This window comes from Neofelis nebulosa, chromosome 18 (genome assembly GCF_028018385.1).
Source record: "Neofelis nebulosa isolate mNeoNeb1 chromosome 18, mNeoNeb1.pri, whole genome shotgun sequence".
Lineage (NCBI taxonomy): Eukaryota > Metazoa > Chordata > Mammalia > Carnivora > Felidae > Neofelis > Neofelis nebulosa.
The window spans coordinates 4,446,908-4,467,007 of record NC_080799.1 but is presented as its reverse complement, the minus strand read 5'-3'; the positions used below and the strand labels follow the sequence as shown (position 1 = coordinate 4,467,007).

At 45.4% G+C, this 20,100-nt stretch overlaps 1 protein-coding gene across 3 annotated transcripts in view; it reads left to right on the top strand.

Annotated features, from left to right (window-relative positions):
* The window catches only part of RBAK (RB associated KRAB zinc finger), a 29,441-nt gene extending 9,614 nt beyond the window's left edge, over positions 1-19,827 (top strand). For 2 of the 3 annotated variants that reach the window (XM_058711863.1, XM_058711862.1), the window contains exons 2-5: positions 1,085-1,143; positions 13,545-13,671; positions 13,959-14,054; positions 17,485-19,827. In XM_058711863.1, coding sequence (XP_058567846.1) covers positions 1,129-1,143; positions 13,545-13,671; positions 13,959-14,054; positions 17,485-19,400 — 2,154 coding nt within the window. In that variant the 5' untranslated portion in view covers positions 1,085-1,128 and the 3' untranslated portion in view covers positions 19,401-19,827. The remainder of the gene's footprint in view (positions 1-1,084; positions 1,144-13,544; positions 13,672-13,958; positions 14,055-17,484) is intronic. The other variant, XM_058711864.1, reaches the window with a different exon arrangement.
* The last annotated feature ends 273 nt before the right edge of the window (positions 19,828-20,100 follow it).

The window sequence follows — 20,100 nt, the reverse complement described above, 5'->3', positions numbered from 1 at the left end:
CGGCGGCCAGGGAGGGATGGGCTCTCCCCGGGACTCGTGGGGCCCAGGTTTCCTGGGAGCGCAGGGGGTCCCCGCGTGGTCTGCGGACGTTCTGTGTCCGTTCTGTGATACCCCTTGCTCCCGTGCCGCCCTCTCTGGCTTCCAAGCGGGTCTCTAAGCGTCCCTGAGCACCTGTGCTGTGTGATCTAAGTGTGTGCCGACCGCGCTGGGCTCTGCCCTGTGGCATCCGCCAGTGTAGTGCAGGACAAGCCTGCGAGGGTTTGCTGCTGCTGCCGCCGCGGCCGCTGGGGTGACAGAGGAGGAGGTTGGGCCTGAGAAGGGAGGTGGCTCTTGCAGGGTGACCGAGTCTATGGGTGGGATTGTGGATGCGACTCAACTCCTGCGCCAATGTGCTTCCACTCTGTTAAAGTTTTCTTCTTACGTGCAGTGATAACCTAGTTAAGTTAGATAATTTAAAAACAAAATCGTGCCTTGACGATGCCCATCTGCCCCGTTTTGGAGAGCTAATATTCTCTGTCCCTCTGGATACTTTGATTTTAAACAGTTTGAAGACACAGTAAGAAAATTTGTAAACGGTGTAAGGGGAGATTTTTTTTTTTTTTTGGCAACATTAATGAAGGCAAACTATTTGAAAAAGTGAATATTTATATTAACCAACGAGGGTAACCCATCTAAACATCTCCTGTGGGGTGCCTGGGTGGCTCCATTGGTTAAGGGTCCAACTTCAACTCAGATCTTGATCTCATGGTCTGTGAATCCGAGCCTTGCATCAGGGTCTGTGCTGACAGCTCGGAGCCTGGAGCCTGCTTTGGATTCTGTGTTTCCCTCTCTCTCTGCCCCTCCCCTGCTCACGCTGTGTCTCTGAAAAATAAACAAACATTAAAAAACTTAAAACCAAACATCTCCTGATATGTGGGAGTAACAGGTATGCTTTGTGTTTCACCTTTATCACGTCTTTAGCTCCTTGTAAGTGTTCACAGGGTGTCATTTTATGAGCTTTTCTTTGGCGGTTACTACGCAGGATGTTCCTGCCTGGGCAGGCCAGATTACCCATGACTTCTGTTATTTCTTTCTCCTTCCCTAGGTCCACTGTTAACAGTCTGTACGCATTTCCAAGAGCAGTAGAAAATGAATGAGTCCCAGGTGAGCTCTCCTATGTCTGTATATGTTCTCTTACTTGTTTTTTTAATGCATTTTAGGAGGTTTATATGGTTCCAGATTTTACAGTGGGAATGTAGAAATAAATAAAAGACATCATCGTGTAAAATAAAGTTGTTAGGATTTGGATCGGCACCCAGAGTCCTTGTTGAGTTTATGAGTGTAGATGGTGGGCTACTTCAGGGCTGTGGGGGTAGAGCTACAAATATTTTTTTTAATTTTTTTTTTTTTTTAATGTTTACTTTTGAGAGACAGAGAGACAGAGCTTGAGCAGGGGAAGGGCAGAGAGAGAAGGAGATAGAGAATCCAAAGTAGGCCCCAGGCTCCATGTTGTCAGCACAGAGCCCGACATGGCGCTCGAACCCACGAACGGCGAGATCGGGAAGATGATGACCTGAGCGGAAGAGGCTTAACTGACTGGACCGTCCTCGTGCCCCTATAGCTACAAATGTAACTGATGTTCCTGACAGTTACAGAAAAGGAAGAGTACTGCCCATTACGTGACTTGTATTGACTGTAAGAAGAACCCAGTTTGTTACTTGTGGGTTTTAAAGATTTCCCAAGACTTGAAAAAAATTTTCTTGTTAAAATTGAAATAACCAGGGATAGCTTTCCCAGTAACAACCTTTAATGTCATTGCAACACGTGGCTTATACTTGTAGCTTATCTGAGCTGAGGGCCTGCCCAGGGAGAAATGACATGCACCAAAATGCTGTGATCCAGCCAGACATATTTTCCCTGCTACTGTTTAATCCAGGGGTAAAAGCGAAGTCCTGAGGAAATGGCCTGTTCATCCTTTTTTTTTTTTTAAATTTTTTTTCAACGTTTTTTATTTATTTTTGGGACAGAGAGAGACAGAGCATGAACGGGGGAGGGTCAGAGAGAGGGAGACACAGAATCGGAAACAGGCTCCAGGCTCCGAGCCATCAGCCCAGAGCCTGATGCGGGGCTCGAACTCACGGACCGCGAGATCGTGACCTGGCTGAAGTCGGACGCTTAACCGACTGCGCCACCCAGGCGCCCCTGGCCTGTTCATCCTTCAGATGCTTCTGTTACTGTTTATTCGGGTTGTGCCGTAAATGGTACAGGAAGGTATTCTCTAGTAAATGTGTCCTCACGTCTGTTTCCATTTCAATCCTCAGCGTTTGGGTTTTGTCCTCACCACTCTCCTGAATGTGGTGGTAAAGATTAGCATTGACCTCATTACAGTCAAATCCGTTGGGCGTTTTCCAGCCCTTACCTCACATCACGATGTGTTTGCTGTTGACCTGTTACTTACAAACGGATACTTTCTCCTGGTGTCTCTTGGTTCTTGGCCTCTAAAACAAGTCACTTGAAGTATTTCTGTAAATACCTTGAGCTGATGAGGAGTCTTTGAAAGAGGGGGTGGAGATAGCCCACATTATCTCTCTTTTTTAATATATAATATCTGGTGTTCAGAGGTTCACAGTTTTCTGAATGTTTTGGGTTTGTTTTTTTCAATCAGGATACGCGTAAGAGTCCACATGTTGTGGCTGGCCGATAAGTCTTTTAAATTTTTTTTTAAATGTGTATTTATTTTTGACAGGGAGAGAGACACGAGTGTGAGCGGGGAGGGGCAGAGAGAGGGAGACACAGAATCCTCTGTGTGAATGCCTCAGAATCCTCTGAGCTGTCAGCACAGAGCCCAACATGGGGCTCAGACTCATGAACTGTGAGATCATGGCCTGAGCCGAAGTCGGATGCTTAACTGACTGAGCCACCAGGTGCCCCTAAAATTTTTTTTTCATGTTTATCCATTTATTTTTGAGAGAGAGAGAAAGAGAGAGATCTTGAGTGGGGAAGCGTCAGAGAGAGGGGTGGGGGGAGAGAGAGAATCCCAAGCAGGCTCCATGCTGTCATTGTAGAGCCCCACATGGGACTCGATTTCACGAGATCCCACGATCGAGATGGTGACCTGAGCCAAGACCAGGAGTCAGACGTTCAACTGACAGAGCCACCCAGGCGCCCTGTCTTTTAAATCTTTCAATAGTAGCTCCCCGTGTGTCTCTTGTGTTACTTTGTAATTTATGTTTTGAAGAAATCGGGTTTATCCTTAGTTTCCCATGGTCTGTATCACGTTGCTGTCATTTTAACTTTCACGCTTTTTTTTTTTTTTTTTAATTCCCAGTAAGTCTTGTAAAATTGGTAGTTAGCTTGGGAAGTTTACCCACTTACGTTCAGTTCTTTTGGCAAGACTTTGTTCCTCATGACCCTTGTCTACTTTCTCCTGGAGGCCATGTTCTAAGCCTGTCTTTTTTGTGTGTGTGATGTTAACCTCCATTGGCTGATGTTCATTGCCAATTCTTCAGGGGAGACAAGGTGATACATGCCGCTTTACCATTTCTTCTTCATTTACTAGCTAGAATACTTTTCTAAAGGAAAGCATCTCTCAAATCGTTCTGTGGTTCACACAGAAAAGATAATTTCCACAATATTGAGTAGGCTCCTGTGCAACAGGAATTTTGTTTGCGTGTTTCGTTTTGTTATCATTAGCTCACGGGTTTAGACGGGTTTTAAGTTTTTCAGTACACTGAAGTTGTCACTCTATTTGGTGTCTAGGTGGATCTGTCTTTGACCAGAGGAATCTCTTCAGATTGGTTTCTGAGTCTTTTGAAACATCCCCTATATATTTAATAGCTTTCGCTTTTATTCAGCATTTTATTTTGAAAAAACTTCAAATTGCACAATAGTTGCAAGGATCGTACAAAGAACTCCCGTGTTCCTTTTGCCCAGATACTCCAGATTTTGACATGTTCCCACATTTGCTTTATTATCTCTGTGTATATATGTATTTTTTTTCTGAACCATTTGAGAGCGGATGTCATCTGTCATGTCCCTTTTCAGATTGTGCCTCCTGAGATCAAAGATACTGAATTCAGGAAATGTAACTTTGATATAATATTTTTATCGAATCTATAGTTCACCTTCTGATTTAACAAGTTTTCCCAGTAATTTCCTTTATAGCAATTTTTTTATTTCCAGTTAAGCGTCTGCTCTTGATTTTGGCTCAGATCGTGATCTTGCAGTTTCTGAATTCGAGCCCCCTGTCTGGCTCTGTGATGACATTGTGGAACCTGCTTGGGATTTTCTCCCCCCCCCCCCCCCCTCTCTCTCTCTCTCTCTCTCTCTCTCTCCCTCTCTCTCTCTCTGTCCCTCCACCGCTCATGCACACATACTCCCTCTCTCAAAATAAATAAATAAACAGTTTTTTAACAAGTGCATTTTCTGTAGACAGCACATAGTGGGGTCTTGCTTTTTTTTTTTTTTTTTAATCCAGTCTGACAGTTTCTATTAATTGGGCTGCTTCGGCCATTTACACCTAATACAATTATTGGCATAACTGGCTAGGTTGTAGTCCATTGTCTCTGATTTCTAGTTGTCCCATCAGCTTTGTCTCCTCTTTCTTCCTTGTCTCCCTTCCTTTCGACTAATTGAATTTTTTTTATGATTCCATTTCACATCCTTTGTGGGGTTGTTAGCTATAGCACGGTTTTTATTTCAGTGGGTGTTTTAGGGTTTGTAGTATGCAGCTTTAATTCATCACAGTTTCTCTTGAAGTGATGTTCTCTTTTGCTTAGCATGCAGGAAGCTTATGGTCCCTTCCATTTGTCCCTTCTGGGTCCTTAAACTGTTGTTGCATTTTGCTTTTACAGGCAGGATCAACCCCGCAGTACATTGTGATTGTTATGTAAACAGTTATCTTTTAAAGAATAAGGGAGAATAGCATAGTTACTATTTTTTCTGAAAAAATCCAGATTCTTATTTTCTGTCATTTTCCTTCTGCCTGAAGGACTTCCGTCACCTCTTCTTCTAGTTGATGATGAATTCCTTCAGGCCTTGTATGTCTGAAAACGCCTTTATTTTTGCGTTGGCTTTTATGTCAAGGGAGCTATGCTGGTTTTTCTCCTGTGCTTCAAACCTGTTCCTCTGCTGTCTTCTCGCTTACGTTGTTTCCAAGAGAAATATGATGTCCTCCTCACCTCCCTTCTCTTTATATAACCTGGTTTTTATTTGTTTTCCTTCCTCTTGCTGCGTTTAAGTTTTTAAGTTTTATTTACTTATTTTTAGAGGAAGGGGTGGAAGGGTCAGAGAGAGAGGCAGAAACAGGATCCCAAGCAGGCTCTACACTGTCAGCACAGAGCCCGAGGCGGGGCTCGAACTCACGAACTGGGAGATCATGACCCGAGCTGAGATCAAGAGTCAGACGCTTGACTGACTGAGTTACCCAGGCACCCCTAAACTTTTCTCTTTGTTTCTGGTTTTGAGCAGTTTGATTGTGAGAGGTCTTGGTATTGTTTTCTTCATGTCTCTGTGCTTGGGGATCTCCTTGAACTTCTTGGATCTGTGTGTTTATGATTTTCGGCAACTGTGAGAAATTTTTGATCGTATTTCTTCAGCTATGCCCCCCGTCTCCCCGTCCATCCGCCCTGCATGGATTCCTCTTACCTGTATGTTCCGCCACTTGAAGTTGTCCCACAGCTCACTCACACTCTTCATTCTCTTCAAACTCTGTTCTCTCTGGGTGCTTCATCTTATAGAAGCTTCTGTTGCTGTGCTTTGAGTTGACTGATCTTTTTTTCCGGCAGTGTGTTCATCTAGTCCGCTGTACTTTTCATCTCAGACATGTAGCTTTTATGTGCAGAAGTTCAGTCTGAGTCTTTGTTTATATCCTCCCTGCTCCTACTCAGATATTTTGAACATAAGGAATCCGTTATAAACTGTTTTGTTGTGCTCTGGCGCTTATAACATCTGTGTCCGCTCTGGGCCCACTTTGGTTGATTGATGATTTTCTGTACGGGCTATACTTTCCTACCTGTTTCCCCAGTGTGTCAACTATCCTCACCTCTGTTTGGGTTCTCCCTCCCTGCTGCAGGGCTGGAAACTCTCAAGGCAGTAACCACAGGCCTCACCTTGTTTATTTCCTGTCTCTGATTACTGTCCAAGATCGTTGCTTCAAGATCAGCGTCTTGGAGACCACAGCTTTGTATATTCTGTTTTTTGGTGTCCTTTCAGGAGGGAGGGTAAAGCCAGTCCTTCTTCATCTTGGCTGGAAGCAGTCCCAGTATCTTGAGTCATAGTTAGGAACCTTTCCCCGCACTGGTTATGGGGAAATTCACCCATAGTTTGTGTTTGTTTTCTGTGTTGCTGAATATTTTACATTTAGATCACTGATCAGTTGGACTTTTTTCTTTTATGGTGTAAGATACGGATGCTGTTTTGTCCACCGTCACTCCAACACTGTTCATTGCAGTCAGTTCCGTGGATCATTGTAAAGTCTGTTTTTAGACTTGGTGCTCTACGTCACAGACACGGCTCCATTCTCGTGCTGAACCACACCATTTCATTCATAAAGGTTGGGGTGTTTTGTTGTTTTTTTTTTTAATATTTATTTAAGTAATGTGGGGCTTGGACTCACAACCCCAAGATCAAGAGTCTCATGCTCTTCTGACTGAGCCAGCCAGGCGCCCCATGAAGGTTGTGTTTTAAAACTGGTAGGGTTAGGCCCCCTAAACTGCTGCTTTCTTTGGAGATTTTCCTAATTGTTCTTGATTTCTTCCCCTCATGTGAACTTTAGTGCCAGCTTGCCTAGTTCCAGGCAAAAGCTTTTTTTTTTTTTTTTTTTTAAATGTTTGTTTATTTTTGAGAGAGTGCAAGTTGGGGAAGTTCAGAGTGAGGCAGACAGAGGATCAGAAGTGGGCTCTGTGCTGACCGCATACAGCCCAATTCAGGGCTCAAAAACACGAGCCGCAAGATCACGACCTCAGTAGAAGTTAGACACTCAACCGACCGAGCCACCCAGGCCCCACACGAAAAAAGTTTCTTGATCTTTTTGTTGGGATCACACATCTGTAAAGTAATTGGGGGTAACTTGCATCTTTGTGTTGCTGAGTTGACCTGTGCAGGAACAAAGCGTCATGCCATTTGTTCAAGCGTACCTCTGTGTCTTTCGGGACTGTTTTTCAAGTTTTCCTGCTATAGATTTTACACATTTTTTTTTTTTAATATATGAAATTTATTGTCAAATTGGTTTCCCTACAACACCCAGTGCTCATCCCAACAGGTGCCCTCCTCAATGCCCATCACCCACTTGCCCCTTTCCCCCACCCCCCGCCAACCTTCAGTTTATTCTCAGTTTTTAAGAATCTCTTATAGTTCGCCTCCCTCCCTCTCTAACTTTTTTTTCCCCCCATGGTCTTCTGTTAAGTTTCTCAGGATCCACATAAGAGTGAAAACATATGGTATCGGTCTTTCTCTGTATGACTTATTTCACTTAGCATAACACTCTATACATTTCTTACTAACAGTTTTATCTTTTCTGTTGCTCTGTAAACTGTACGCTTCTTTTTACGGAACGAGGGTTTTTGGCTTTGTTTTGTTTTTTTGAGATTTTCTTTTTTCTTTCTTTTTTTTTCTTTTTTAAGTTTATTTAAGTAATCCTTACACCCAGCCTGGGGCTCAAACTCACAACCCCAAGATAAAGAGTCGCCAGCTCCTCCCATTGAGCCAGCCAGGCACCCTGAGGGCTGTTGCTTTCTGTGTGTTGATTTTATATCCTGTCATCTAACAGAATTCTTTCATTGAGTTGGTTTTGCTTTTGACTCTGAGTTTTCTTTTTTTTTTTTTTTTTTTTTAATTTTTTTTTTCAACGTTTTTTATTTATTTTTGGGACAGAGAGAGACAGAGCATGAACAGGGAGGGGCAGAGAGAGAGGGAGACACAGAATCAGAAACAGGCTCCAGGCTCCGAGCCATCAGCCCAGAGCCTGACGCGGGGCTCGAACTCACGGACCGCGAGATCGTGACCTGGCTGAAGTCGGACGCTTAACCGACTGCGCCACCCAGGCGCCCCGACTCTGAGTTTTCTAAGTGTAGTGTATCACCTGCAAATAATAGTTTCACTTTTTCTCTGTTGATTGTTATGCCTCTGATTGTTTTTCTCCAATCGGAGGTAGCACTTTGCCCCATTCCCGATCTTACTGAGAATGAGTCTAGTGTTTGTCCATTAAGTAAAACCCCGATTTTAGAAGTGAGAAGTCTCCATAAATACACATGTGTGTGCGTGTCCTCATCTGTGTAAACTTAAAAAGCATACATGTGCTTGTGTGTGATTGAGATGGGTACGTGTATGCACATATCACACGTACTTTGCGCATCAGGGTACAAGAGTGTGTGCGTGTATGCAAGTCCGTGCTAGTGAAGTATCCATTTCTGTTTTCGTGAGGAATTTTTTAATCACGTATGTAGTTCAAATATTGTCAGGTGTTTGCAGCATCTTTGTGGAGATCAGTCTTTTCTTAGCTGTATTATAATGGCATGTTATGTCAGTGGATTTTCAAAGATTAAACAGGTCTGTATTTTTGGAGTAAGTGCTGCTTAGATATTATATGTTACCGTTTCAGTCTGGTGTTGGATTCTGTTTGCTGATATTTCGTTGTGGATGTTTGTGTTGATGTAAGAGATACCGTGTAATTTTATCTATCCTATTTATTGATCGATCGGTCTTCTGATCCTGGTACTCCTTGCCGTGTGGACTGAGGACCCAGAAGGTTCTTACTCTCCATGGCAGTTCACAGGCTCACTCGGCCTGGACCAGCTGGGACGCCCTGCTCTGGGTGGCCAGTCAGCTCAACTCTGCAGTCTTGGGCAGTCTCAGCCGTGGCATCCGGATCAGTGTGGTTTGAACCCTTGTTGATGCACACTTTGTAAGTGATATAAACCCCTTGTTGGGGGCGCCTGGGTGGCGCAGTCGGTTAAGCGTCCGACTTCAGCCAGGTCACGATCTCGCGGTCCGTGAGTTCGAGCCCCGCGTCAGGCTCTGGGCTGATGGCTCGGAGCCTGGAGCCTGTTTCCGATTCTGTGTCTCCCTCTCTCTGTGCCCCTCCCCCGTTCATGCTCTGTCTCTCTCTGTCCCAAAAATAAATAAAAACCGTTGAAAAAAAAAAAAAAATTAAAAAAAAAAAAAAAAAAAAAAAAAAAACCCTTGTTGATGAAGACTTTGTAAGTAGCAGGGCCGTGGGGCACATTTGCTGAGCGCTTCTCTTCTGAAATACGAGTTCAGTGTTCACGGTCGCCCGAACTACTCCTGGCAGCAACTCTGGAAACCTTCTTCCCTCCTCCGTTGGGGCTTCTGTACCCCCTGTTCGGGCTGGGGTGGAAGGGTATCTCGAGTGTTTAAAAAAAAGTGTTCCCTTTGATAAATCAGTTGTTCTGCTTCGCTGCAAATACCTTTATAATGTCTGCACGCCTCAGTGATAGCTTGGCTTCATATATGGTTCTGGGTTCGAAATCCTTTTTCCTTCGCAAGCAGTGGGCAGTTCTCTGTGGGTTTTTCTCAGGTGAGAAGTAGAATGGCAGTTCCCAGGGGTACCTAAGGGTATTTTTTCCACCCTTGTAACTTTTTAGGATTTTTTTTCCTTAATTTTTCCACTTTGGGTATTTTGTCAGGAAATTTCTAGATCTGTATTTTCCTCCCAGTAGTCCTGTTTGCGAATTGGATGGCCCCTTTTGATGCGAAGGCTTACTTGATTCTTCAGCTCAGGTATCATTTTCAGTTGTTTTTTGTTTTTTTTTTTCTCGTTCGTTGTGAAAATGTCAAATCTGTCAGATTTGGCTTTCATATTGCAAGCTTTATCTCATCATTTCTATTTCTAGTTATTGGAGAGATTTCCTAGATTATATATTTTGTGTCCCATTTGTTTTTTAAGCCTGTTCCTTCAGGATTTAAAAAAATTCAACAATTTGGTCTTTAATCTCTAAGCATTTTGTGATGGCTGTTTTTAGGAGAATGTTCTCATGTTATGGAAGCAATATCCTGCTTAATTTGTTAAAAAATATAAATCAGTGGAAAAATTGTAAGTCGTTTCCTTTATGAAATTGATTCCATTATTGCTGACCAGCTCACCTTGATGCTTAGCTTTTACTTACTCGCTTTTCCTCAATTGGTGAGAATTCTTGATTTTTTTAATTTCAATTTTTGAGAGAAAAATTCCTAATAGCTAACGTGAATATATTCACCTAATGACCCCATTTTGCGCTTTCCCTTGTGGAGGGGAAGTCTGCGGAGCTCTAGAAGTTAGTGGATTAGCAATACGTGTTTTAGGTAGATATCACTTCATTTTTTTCTTCCAGTGTTTTTATTGTGGTAAATTACACACGACATGAAATTCATTCACTGTTTTAACCATTTTAAGATACCCAGTTCGTTGGCATTAAGTACATTCATATTGTTAGGCAACCATCACCATCAACCATCTCAAGAATACTTCTCATCTTGCAAAACTGAAACTCTGTTCCGCATCAGATAATAACTCCCCTTCTCTCCCAGCCCCTTCAGCCATTCTCCTTTCTGTCTCTGAGTGTGATTGCTCATTTAAGTAGATTCGCACACTGTTCGTCGTTTTGTAACTGGTTTATTTTCAACGAGCATAGTGTCCTCAGAGTTCATCCATGTTGGAGCAGGTGCCAGGATTTCCTTTCTTTTTAAGGCTGAGGATGACTCCGTTGTACATATGGACCACATCTTGCTTATCTCTTCGCCTGTCGGTGGACGCTTGGGTTACTTGTATGTTTTAGCGACGGTACGTAATGCTGCTGTGAACATATAAGTAGCTCTTTGAAGGCCCTGCTTTCAGTTCTTACAAGCGTACACTCAAAAGAATTGCTGGATCCTATGGTAATTCTATTTGTTTAGTTAATTTTGAGAGAGAGAGTTGGAGGGGCAGAGAGAGAATCCCAAGCAGGCTCCACGCTGTCAGCTCAGAGCCTGACATGGGGCTTGAATTCACGAACTATGACATCATGACCCGAGCCAAGATCAAGAGTTGGATACTTATAGCCAACTGAGCCACCCAGGCGCCCCTGGTAATGCTATTTAGAAAAGAATTTTTTTTTTAAATGTTTATTCATTTTTGAGAGAGAGAGAGGCAGAGAAAGAGAGAAACACAGAATCAGAAGCAGGCTCCAGGCCGCGCCTTCCCTGCATCAGGCTCTGTGCTGACAGACACTGCCCTCAGGAAAATCATCCGTGTCCAACACGGATGGAGCTCACGTTTGTCCTGGTTTGCCTGAGACCGTCTTGTTGCACCTGTATTCCTTCTGGTTTAACATTTACCCCACACGGAAGTTTTTGGTTTGGACGGTGAGCGTGTGGCCACCCTAATTACAGAGGCTCTGAAGTGTGTGTGGCCGCAGTGCCCGCGGCCAGAGCGTTCTTACCATCCGACCCTCATCTGGCTGCTGTGTGCACTGAACACCGGGAGCCACCCAGGCTGCTCAGGTAGGCCTGTGGTTAATTTCCCTTCACTTCCGCTGCCGACAGGAAACCCCGGGCCCTCCCGATGGGCCTGGGGATGCTCCAGGGCTCCATTAGAGTCCACCGTCCTCTCTTGTGGTGCCCAACTTGTGCCCTGCGTGCAGCTCTGTGTTCCGCAGCTCTCAGTTCTCCTCTTCTCGACCCCACATCTCCGGAGTCTCCTCAGAGACGCCTGCTCTAGGTAACAGTCTCTGTTTTTATGTTGCTTTGAACTGGACTTTGAGAGGATTTCGTTTTCTTTTCGAGGCTGGAAAGTGACTGTGTACCTTCGGCGTCCTCTCCTGAATTGGAATCAACTCTTATCGTCAGAAAGCTGTCCTTGGGGCACCCGAGTGGCTCAGTCGGTTAAGTGTCTGACTTTTGATCTTGGCTCAGTTCATGACCTCACGGCTCGTGAGTTCGAGCCCCATGTCGGGCCTTGTGCTGTGTGGAGCCTGCTTGGAATTCTCTCTCTCTCCCTCTCTCTGTGTGCCTCCCCTGCTTGCGTTTTCTCTCAAAATAAATAAATGAACATTAAAAAAGGAAAAGTGGTCCTGGAGAAGGGTCTTGGTCTATTTGCCCTGTTCTTCCCTGCCAACCTGTTCAGTACTGATGCTGTCTGTTTTCAGGCATTGGTCCTTTTTCTTTTTTTTTTTTCTTCAACTTTTTTTTTTTTTTTTTTTTTTTATTTAGTTTTTGGGACAGAGAGAGACAGAGCATGAACGGGGGAGGGGCAGAGAGAGAGGGAGACACAGAATCGGAAACAGGCTCCAGGCTCCGAGCCATCAGCCCAGAGCCTGACGCGGGGCTCGAACTCACAGACCGCGAGATCGTGACCTGGCTGAAGTCGGACGCTTAACCGACTGCGCCACCAAGGCGCCCCATAGGCATTGGTCCTTTTTCATGTCCGCATCTTTCCCCCTGAACCCCGTGCAGTACCCCACCACACCTGTGACGCCAAGCCTGGCAGCATAACATTCAAAGTTTGTTGTTGTTGTTGTTTTAATTTTTCTTTAACATTTATTTATTTTTGAGACAGAGAGACAGAGCATGAACAGGGGAGGGGCAGAGAGAGAGGGAGACACAGAATCCGAAGCAGGCTCCAGGCTCTGAGCTGTCAGCACAGAGCCCCATGTGGGGCTCGAACTCACGGACCACGGACCTGAGCGGAAGTCGGCCGCTTAACCGACTGAGCCACCCAGGTGCCCCAACATTCAAGGTTTGTTAAGGCACTCTCCCTGCGATAGACCTCACCTTGACGTCTCGGGCGTTCGTCAGCACAACCAACCGTGTCGCTGCAAGAGAGGGGTATTTGAGATGCGCTGCTTGGACCAACACAGGGAGGAAGTAGAACACTTAGCCACACGGGTGGCCCCAGGTAGCCCCCGTGAGGGTCAAAGTCCAAGATGAAAGAGCTGAAGCAGGAGGTGCGTCAGGCAGGAAGGAGGAGACCGTGGACGGGCCCTATGCGCACCCTGTGAAGAGGGGGCCGGAGGCCCCGCTAGGAAAGGTGGCCGGAGAGAAGGCCAGGGAATCCAATGCTTGTCCATTTGTGTGGTGTTGCCCTGTCAGGAGCTTTACTCACCTCACGTCCCCCAAAACTCAGCCCACTGGCAGAATGGGAACTCCATTGGTTTTCTGGTTTGGGGGTTTGGTTTTTAGGGGGGCAGTTAAAGGAACCAAAGACAGGGGCACCTGGGTGGCTCAGTCGGCTAAGCGTCTGACTTCGGCTCAGGTCATGATCTCACGGTCTGTGGATTCAAGCCCCAAGTTAGGCTCTGTGCTGACAGCTCGGAGCCTGGACGCTGCTTCGGGTTCTGTGTCTCCTTCTCTGTCCCTCCCCCGCTTGTTCTCTCTCTCTCCCTCTCTCTCTCTCTCTCTCTCAAAAATAAACAAACACTTAATAAAAAGGACCCAAAGACAGTATATTTCCAGTATGGTTTGTTTTATTGTACAATCCGTGACATAAAGTCAGATTTTCAGTGTTCATAGTTCATTTTACTGGCGAACTTGGTCAGCTCCTGTGCCCACACATCTCCTCCGTGTTACCGGTTTCGATCACCGTCTCATTACAGGGACCGGTGTCATTCAGGGATGTGGCCGTGGACTTCACCCAGGAGGAGTGGCAGCAGCTGGAGCCGGAGGAGAAGACCACTTACCGGGACGTGATGCTGGAGAACTACAGCCACCTTGTCTCCGTGGGTGAGGAGAGCCTGCTGTCCGGTTGCTGCTTTGGGGGGCGGGGTCGGGGGCCTGCCAATTTAGTGATTTTCTTCCCTCAAGTTTGAAGAAATAAATGATAGGACCATTTAACTCTCTTTGGGCTCCCGGGAGGCTATTTGTCTGTTTAATCCTCCATCGAAACGTCTGGATTTTGCTAAGGTGCAAAACCGAGCACTCGATCAGGCAGCCTCCGAGGCAGCATCTTGGACTCAGAGACCTGAAAGGTGTGCAGCTGGTCCCAGCCTGCCTCCATTCCTCACTCACAGGGTACGACAGCACCAAACCGAAAGTGATCCTCAAGCTGGAGCAGGGAGAGGAGCCGTGGGTAGTGGAAGGTGACCTGCCGTGTCGGAGTCGTCCAGGTACGTCAGGAGCATGTTACGGTTTTAAACATGGTGGCCCCAGACCCCTGGGAGTCACTGAAGGCAGCTCTGAGCCCAGGCGCCCGTGCAGGCTGCTTTCCTTTTGCATTTGATTTGCACTTGTGGGGAACCTCCGCGTGAGCCTGTGCTAAGGATCCGGTGCCTTCCTCCTACCTCCGTCTCCCCCCTAGTAACTTAGCCTCCCCCCAGTAGCACAGAATTCCTTTGTTTTCTGGCGTTCAGAAGTCTAGGAGAAAAATTAGCTTGAGACTCTCACGTTCATTCTTTCTGTCTTTCCTTCCTTGCTATGAAATGCCTTGGGCTGGTTTTCTGCCCATTTCACTCCCTCCTCTGTGCACTCAGCCACCAAAACCTGTCCCCTCCCTGAGCTGCTCCGCCGAGGGTGCACCTGTGCTCTGTTTGGTGGTGCTGAATGCAGGCCCTAAATTGTTGAAAACGGACCTCTGTGCTTTGCAGCCAAAATACAACAAAGACACAGAGTTCGGGGTAAAGAGGAACAGTAGTTGCGTCGCTTTGCCGGCCAAAGGAGGCTGCAGCACGCTGTGGCCTTCAAAACTCCAAGCCCGCCAGGAGCAGGGCACTGGCGGTTTTATAGGGAAATACAGGATCTAGCGGGTCTGGACAGAACTGTACATGCTGCCAGCATCGCTAGTCTTCGGGGGGGGGTGACAGGTTCCCGAATGGGCTGAGAAGAAAGGAGAGGAAGACAGGAAGAAGGTTACTTTAAAATTGAGTTTCGGGGGGTGGCTCAGTTGGTTGAGCATCTGACTTCGGCTCAAGTCGTGATCTCACAGTTTGTGAGTTCAAGTCCCACATCAGGCTCTGTGCTGACAGCTCAGAGCCTGGAACCTCCTTCGGATTCTGTCTCCCCCTCTCTCTCTCTGCTCCTCCCCTGCTCACTCTCTGTCTTTCCTTCAAAAACAAGTAAACATTAAAAAAAAAAATTAATGGGGCATCTGGGTGGCTCAGTCGGTTAAGCGTCCGACTTCAGCTTAGGTCATGATCTCATGGTCCGTGAGTTCGAGCCCCGCGTCGGGCTGTGTGCTGACCGCTCAGGACCTGGAGCCTGTTTTGGATTCTGTGTCTCCCTCTCTCTCTGACCCTCCCCCATTCATGCTCTGTCTCTCTCTGTCTCAAAAATAAATGTTTAAAAAATAAAATTAAAAAAAAAATTAAAATGAAGCTTCAGGGCACCTGGCTGGCTCAGTCAGAGGAGCACACAACTCTTGATCTCAGGGTTGTGGGTTTGAGCCCCACACTGGGTATAGAGATCACTTAAAAATAAAATCTAAAAAAAAAAAAAAAAATTGAGCTTCATGGAGGCATTACTGCAGCCTTTTTTTTTTTTTTTAATTTTTTTTTTCAACGTTTTTTATTTATTTTTGGGACAGAGAGAGACAGAGCATGAACGGGGGAGGGGCAGAGAGAGAGGGAGACACAGAATCGGAAGCAGGCTCCAGGCTCCGAGCCATCGGCCCAGAGCCTGACGCGGGGCTCGAACTCACGGACCGCGAGATCGTGACCTGGCTGAAGTCGGACGCTTAACCGACTGCGCCACCCAGGCGCCCCGACTGCAGCCATTTTGATCTTTGTTCAACTTTATACTTACTATTTATTTTGAGAGAGAGAGAGAAAGCATGGGTGAGGGAGGGGCAGAGAGAAAGAGAAACCCACGCAGGCTCCACGCTGTCCACGCAGAGCCCGACGTGGGGCTTGAACCCACAAACTGTGAGATACGACCTGAGCTGAAGTCAGACACTTAAACTGACTGAGCCACCAGGTGCCCCAAGATTTAATAAATATTTTAGAGCTTTCCCTGAAGCATAGATAGGTTTTGAGTGTAGCCAGCGCTGAAAGCCACATTGAATGAACAAGGGCATGAGCACAGGCTGGTGGTTGGGAATAAGTGGGCATAGCCTGGCTTCCTGGAGCAGGAGGTATTTTTGGAAGACTAGCAAATTGCTACTTTGAGTATATTTGTGAATCCAGGTAATTGCAAAATCTTACTGGTGAATGATAAATTCTCTGTTTTTTCCTATTGGTATTTGGGGCTTTGGGGCCAGGGATGGTGTAGATTTCTGAGCACAGAACTGTCGGCCATTGCACTGATTGTGGATGAGAGCCGCTAATGATAATAGCTCAAGAGGCTCCAAAAACTTGTAAGATACGCAGAAATAAAAGTTAATACTGTGGGGGCCACTTTAGAAATCTGACATTCAAGGTTTTGTACAAAATGAAACCTGCGTGTATGGAAACTCTTTGTTCTCCGGATTCATTTGGTGTTACGTCAGGGACATGACTGGTTTTAGGAAATTGAGGTCGGCAAGTTGAAAGGAAATTGATGGGCATTTGTTTCATATACTATTTTGAGCGATTTGCACGCACTAAGTTGGTCCTTTCCCAGCCCGGTGGTCTGGGCATATTTCAGCTGTGTGAAGCCGCATCACAGTTAAATACCTTGCTCAAGTCCCAGCCAGTAGTGGTGGATTTGAATCAAGGTAGCCTCATCTCTGTCCTCTTAGCCGCCACGCTCTGTTGTGCAAACAAGTGCAGTTAGGCTTACGTAAGCCCGTCAGAACACTTCAGAGAGCCGATCTGAGCGGCCGGGTCTCTTGCCATCGGGTCCATCTTGCATTTCTTTCAGGCAGTTTTGTGCCTGGAAGGAACTCTCCTTCCAGGTGAAGGTGAACCAGGGCTGGGGAGTCGGAGACTCCCAGGGGAGAGGGACTGGGGGACAGGGGTGGGGGACTGTCTCTAAAGATGAGGAGATTGGAATTTTTAGAATGATTATTTGGATTTATGTACAGAGTAGAAAGGCAAAAATTTTGGAAGGGTCTGGGCTAGTGAGAACGTCACCATGGTAATCTAAGTGTGAAGCAGTATGTTACAGTTTAGCGTAAATGGTGATCTCTTGCTTCCAAACGTAGACCATACTTGATTATTTTCTTTGAGTGTTCGTACATCAATTACTCTTCTTCTGCCGCCTGACCGATGTGCTCCAGATTCCCCCCATGTCCGCCCTAATCTAGTGCTCTTTCAGTGACATTGCCCTCTGCTCATCAAATGTCGGTGAAAGGTTTATTTCACCTTTTCTACCAAAGTTTTGAACATAGTTTGTGAAGTAATAAAGGTACTTTATTCGGTGTGAATTTATTCTCCCTTTTGTCTATAGTTCTCAGTCCTATCCCACTTGTCCCTTTCCTGTGTCTACCCCATCCCCATATGTGTGCGTATTTGTGTGTGTGTGTATGTGTGTGTGTGCCTGTCTTGTAGGACAAACAAAGGGGAACAGACGATTGTACACTTGTGACTATTTTATTGCAGAGATTGGCCATACAGCCAGAGTCAGCCCGTTCTGTACCTGTTGTGTTCAGATTCACAAGGTTTGTTTAATTTTATTCCTTTTTAGAAGTCTGGAAAGTTGATGACCTGATAGAGAGAATCCCAGAAAATGGAGATGACATTTCAAGGCAGGCTGTTTCTACCAACAGCAAAACCCCAAATGAGGAGAGAGAGGATGCATTTGATACAACACATAATGTGGAAACAAGCCTTGTTCCTTCAAGCGTCCTATCTCACACTTGTGTCTCATGTGGAAAGAATTTAGAATCGACTTCAGAATTAATCATCAGTGACGGCAGCTATGCGAGAAAGAAACCCAGTGAATGTAGCGAGTGCGGAAAGATGGACCACAGAGACAAACCCTATGAGTGTAACCAAAATGGGGAAGGCTATTTTCAAAACGCAGAAAGTATTCTTCAGAACGTTAATCTTTTGGAGAAACCCTTTGAATACAGTGAATGCATGGAAGCCTTAGACAACGAAGCTGTTTTCCTTACTCATAAGAGAGCTTATATGGGGGAGAAGCCCTATGAATGGAATGACTCCGGGTCAGACTTCATCCAGATGTCAAATTTTAATGTTTACCAGAGATCACAGATGGAATTGAAGCCCTTTGAGTGCAGCGAGTGTGGGAAATCCTTCTGTAAAAAGTCAAAGTTAATCATACATCAGAGGGCCCACACGGGAGAGAAACCTTATGAATGTAATGTATGTGGGAAGTCCTTCAGCCAAAAGGGAACCCTCACCGTCCATCGGAGATCCCACTTGGAGGAGAAGCCCTATAAATGCAATGAGTGTGGGAAAACCTTCTGTCAGAAGCTACATCTCACCCAACACCTGAGGACTCATTCAGGCGAGAAGCCCTATGAATGTAATGAATGTGGGAAAACCTTCTGCCAAAAGACCCATCTGACCTTGCACCAGAGGAATCATTCAGGAGAGAGACCCTACCCCTGTAATGAATGTGGGAAATCCTTCTCCCGCAAGTCTGCCCTCAGTGACCACCAGAGAACGCATACTGGAGAGAAACTTTACAAATGTAACGAGTGTGGGAAATCCTACTACCGAAAATCTACACTCATTACCCATCAGAGGACACACACAGGAGAGAAACCCTATCAGTGCAGTGAGTGTGGCAAGTTCTTCTCTCGGGTGTCGTACCTCACCATCCATTACAGAAGTCATTTAGAAGAGAAACCCTATGAATGTAATGAGTGTGGCAAAACCTTCAATTTAAATTCAGCCTTCATTAGACATCGGAAGGTACACACAGATGAGAAACCCCACGAATGTAGTGAATGCGGAAAGTTCTCTCAGTTCTCCTATCTCACCGACCATCCTCCGGCTCCTTTAGGAGAGAAACCCTATGAATGTAACGAATGTGGGAAAATCTTCCTTGACGGTTCAGCCTTCAGTGGGCACCAGTCACTTCCGAAAGGGGAGAAATCCTATGAATGTAACATATGTGGGAAATTGTTCTCTGAGTTGTCCTACTACACTATACATTATAGAAGTCATTCGGAAGAGAAACCCTATGGTTGTAGCGAATGTGGGAAAACCTTCTCCCATAACTCTTCCCTCTTTAGACATCAAAGAGTGCACACGGGCGAGAAGCCCTATGAGTGTTATGAATGTGGGAAGTTCTTCTCCCAGAAGTCCTATCTCACTATCCACCATCGGATCCACTCGGGAGAGAAGCCCTATGAATGTAGTAAGTGTGGGAAAGTCTTCTCTCGGATGTCGAACCTCACTGTACACTATAGAAGCCATTCGGGAGAGAAGCCCTACGAATGTAACGAATGTGGAAAAGTCTTTTCTCAGAAGTCCTACCTCACCGTGCACTACAGGACTCATTCCGGAGAGAAGCCCTACGAATGTAACGAGTGTGGGAAAAAATTCCACCACAGGTCAGCCTTCAATAGCCATCAGAGAATTCACAGGAGAGGGAGTGTGAACGTACTGGCTGTGGGGGATCTCCTGTGAAGTCAGAGCCCTCTGAGTATATCGAGATCTAACAAGGAGTCCAAGATCAGTGTCTGAGAGTTCGTGCTTCTGAATGGGGAAAATTCTTCAGGCACTGGATTCATCTTCACCTAATGTTTTTCACAGAGAAGAGTCCCTAAGGATGCAAGAAGAAACAGAGCCTTCAAAGCAAGACCCTACAACTCATTGGACACTAGATAATTTATACAAGCATGAAACTTGATAACTATTTAATATTTATTTTGGGATTCAAATTGTATTTACATATCAGGGAATCACACCAAGGCGAGATCTAAGTAATGAATGTGGGAAAATCTGTTGTCTTGGAAATTGTTATACTGAAAGCCATATTTCTGATGTAAATTCACATGTTTATAGGGAAGATACCAGAAGCTATCAGCTCTGAATAAACCATTGTATAAAATCATCAGGAGCTTATAATGAGGACAGTACATATATGGCAGTTTCTATCATGTTTTAAAAATGTGTTCTATCAGTAATTCTATGCAAACTTGGATTTGAATTATTTGGGAAAAGGCAGTATTCTAATTTGAGTATTAAGGTGGCAAAATGTACTAACACGGGATTGTATATTGTTGGTGAAACATTTGATAAGTACCAGATAGTTAAATACATAATTTTCTATTTGTTTGAAGGTATTTACAAATGGGTTTTTCATGAATGCCCATCAATAAATTGT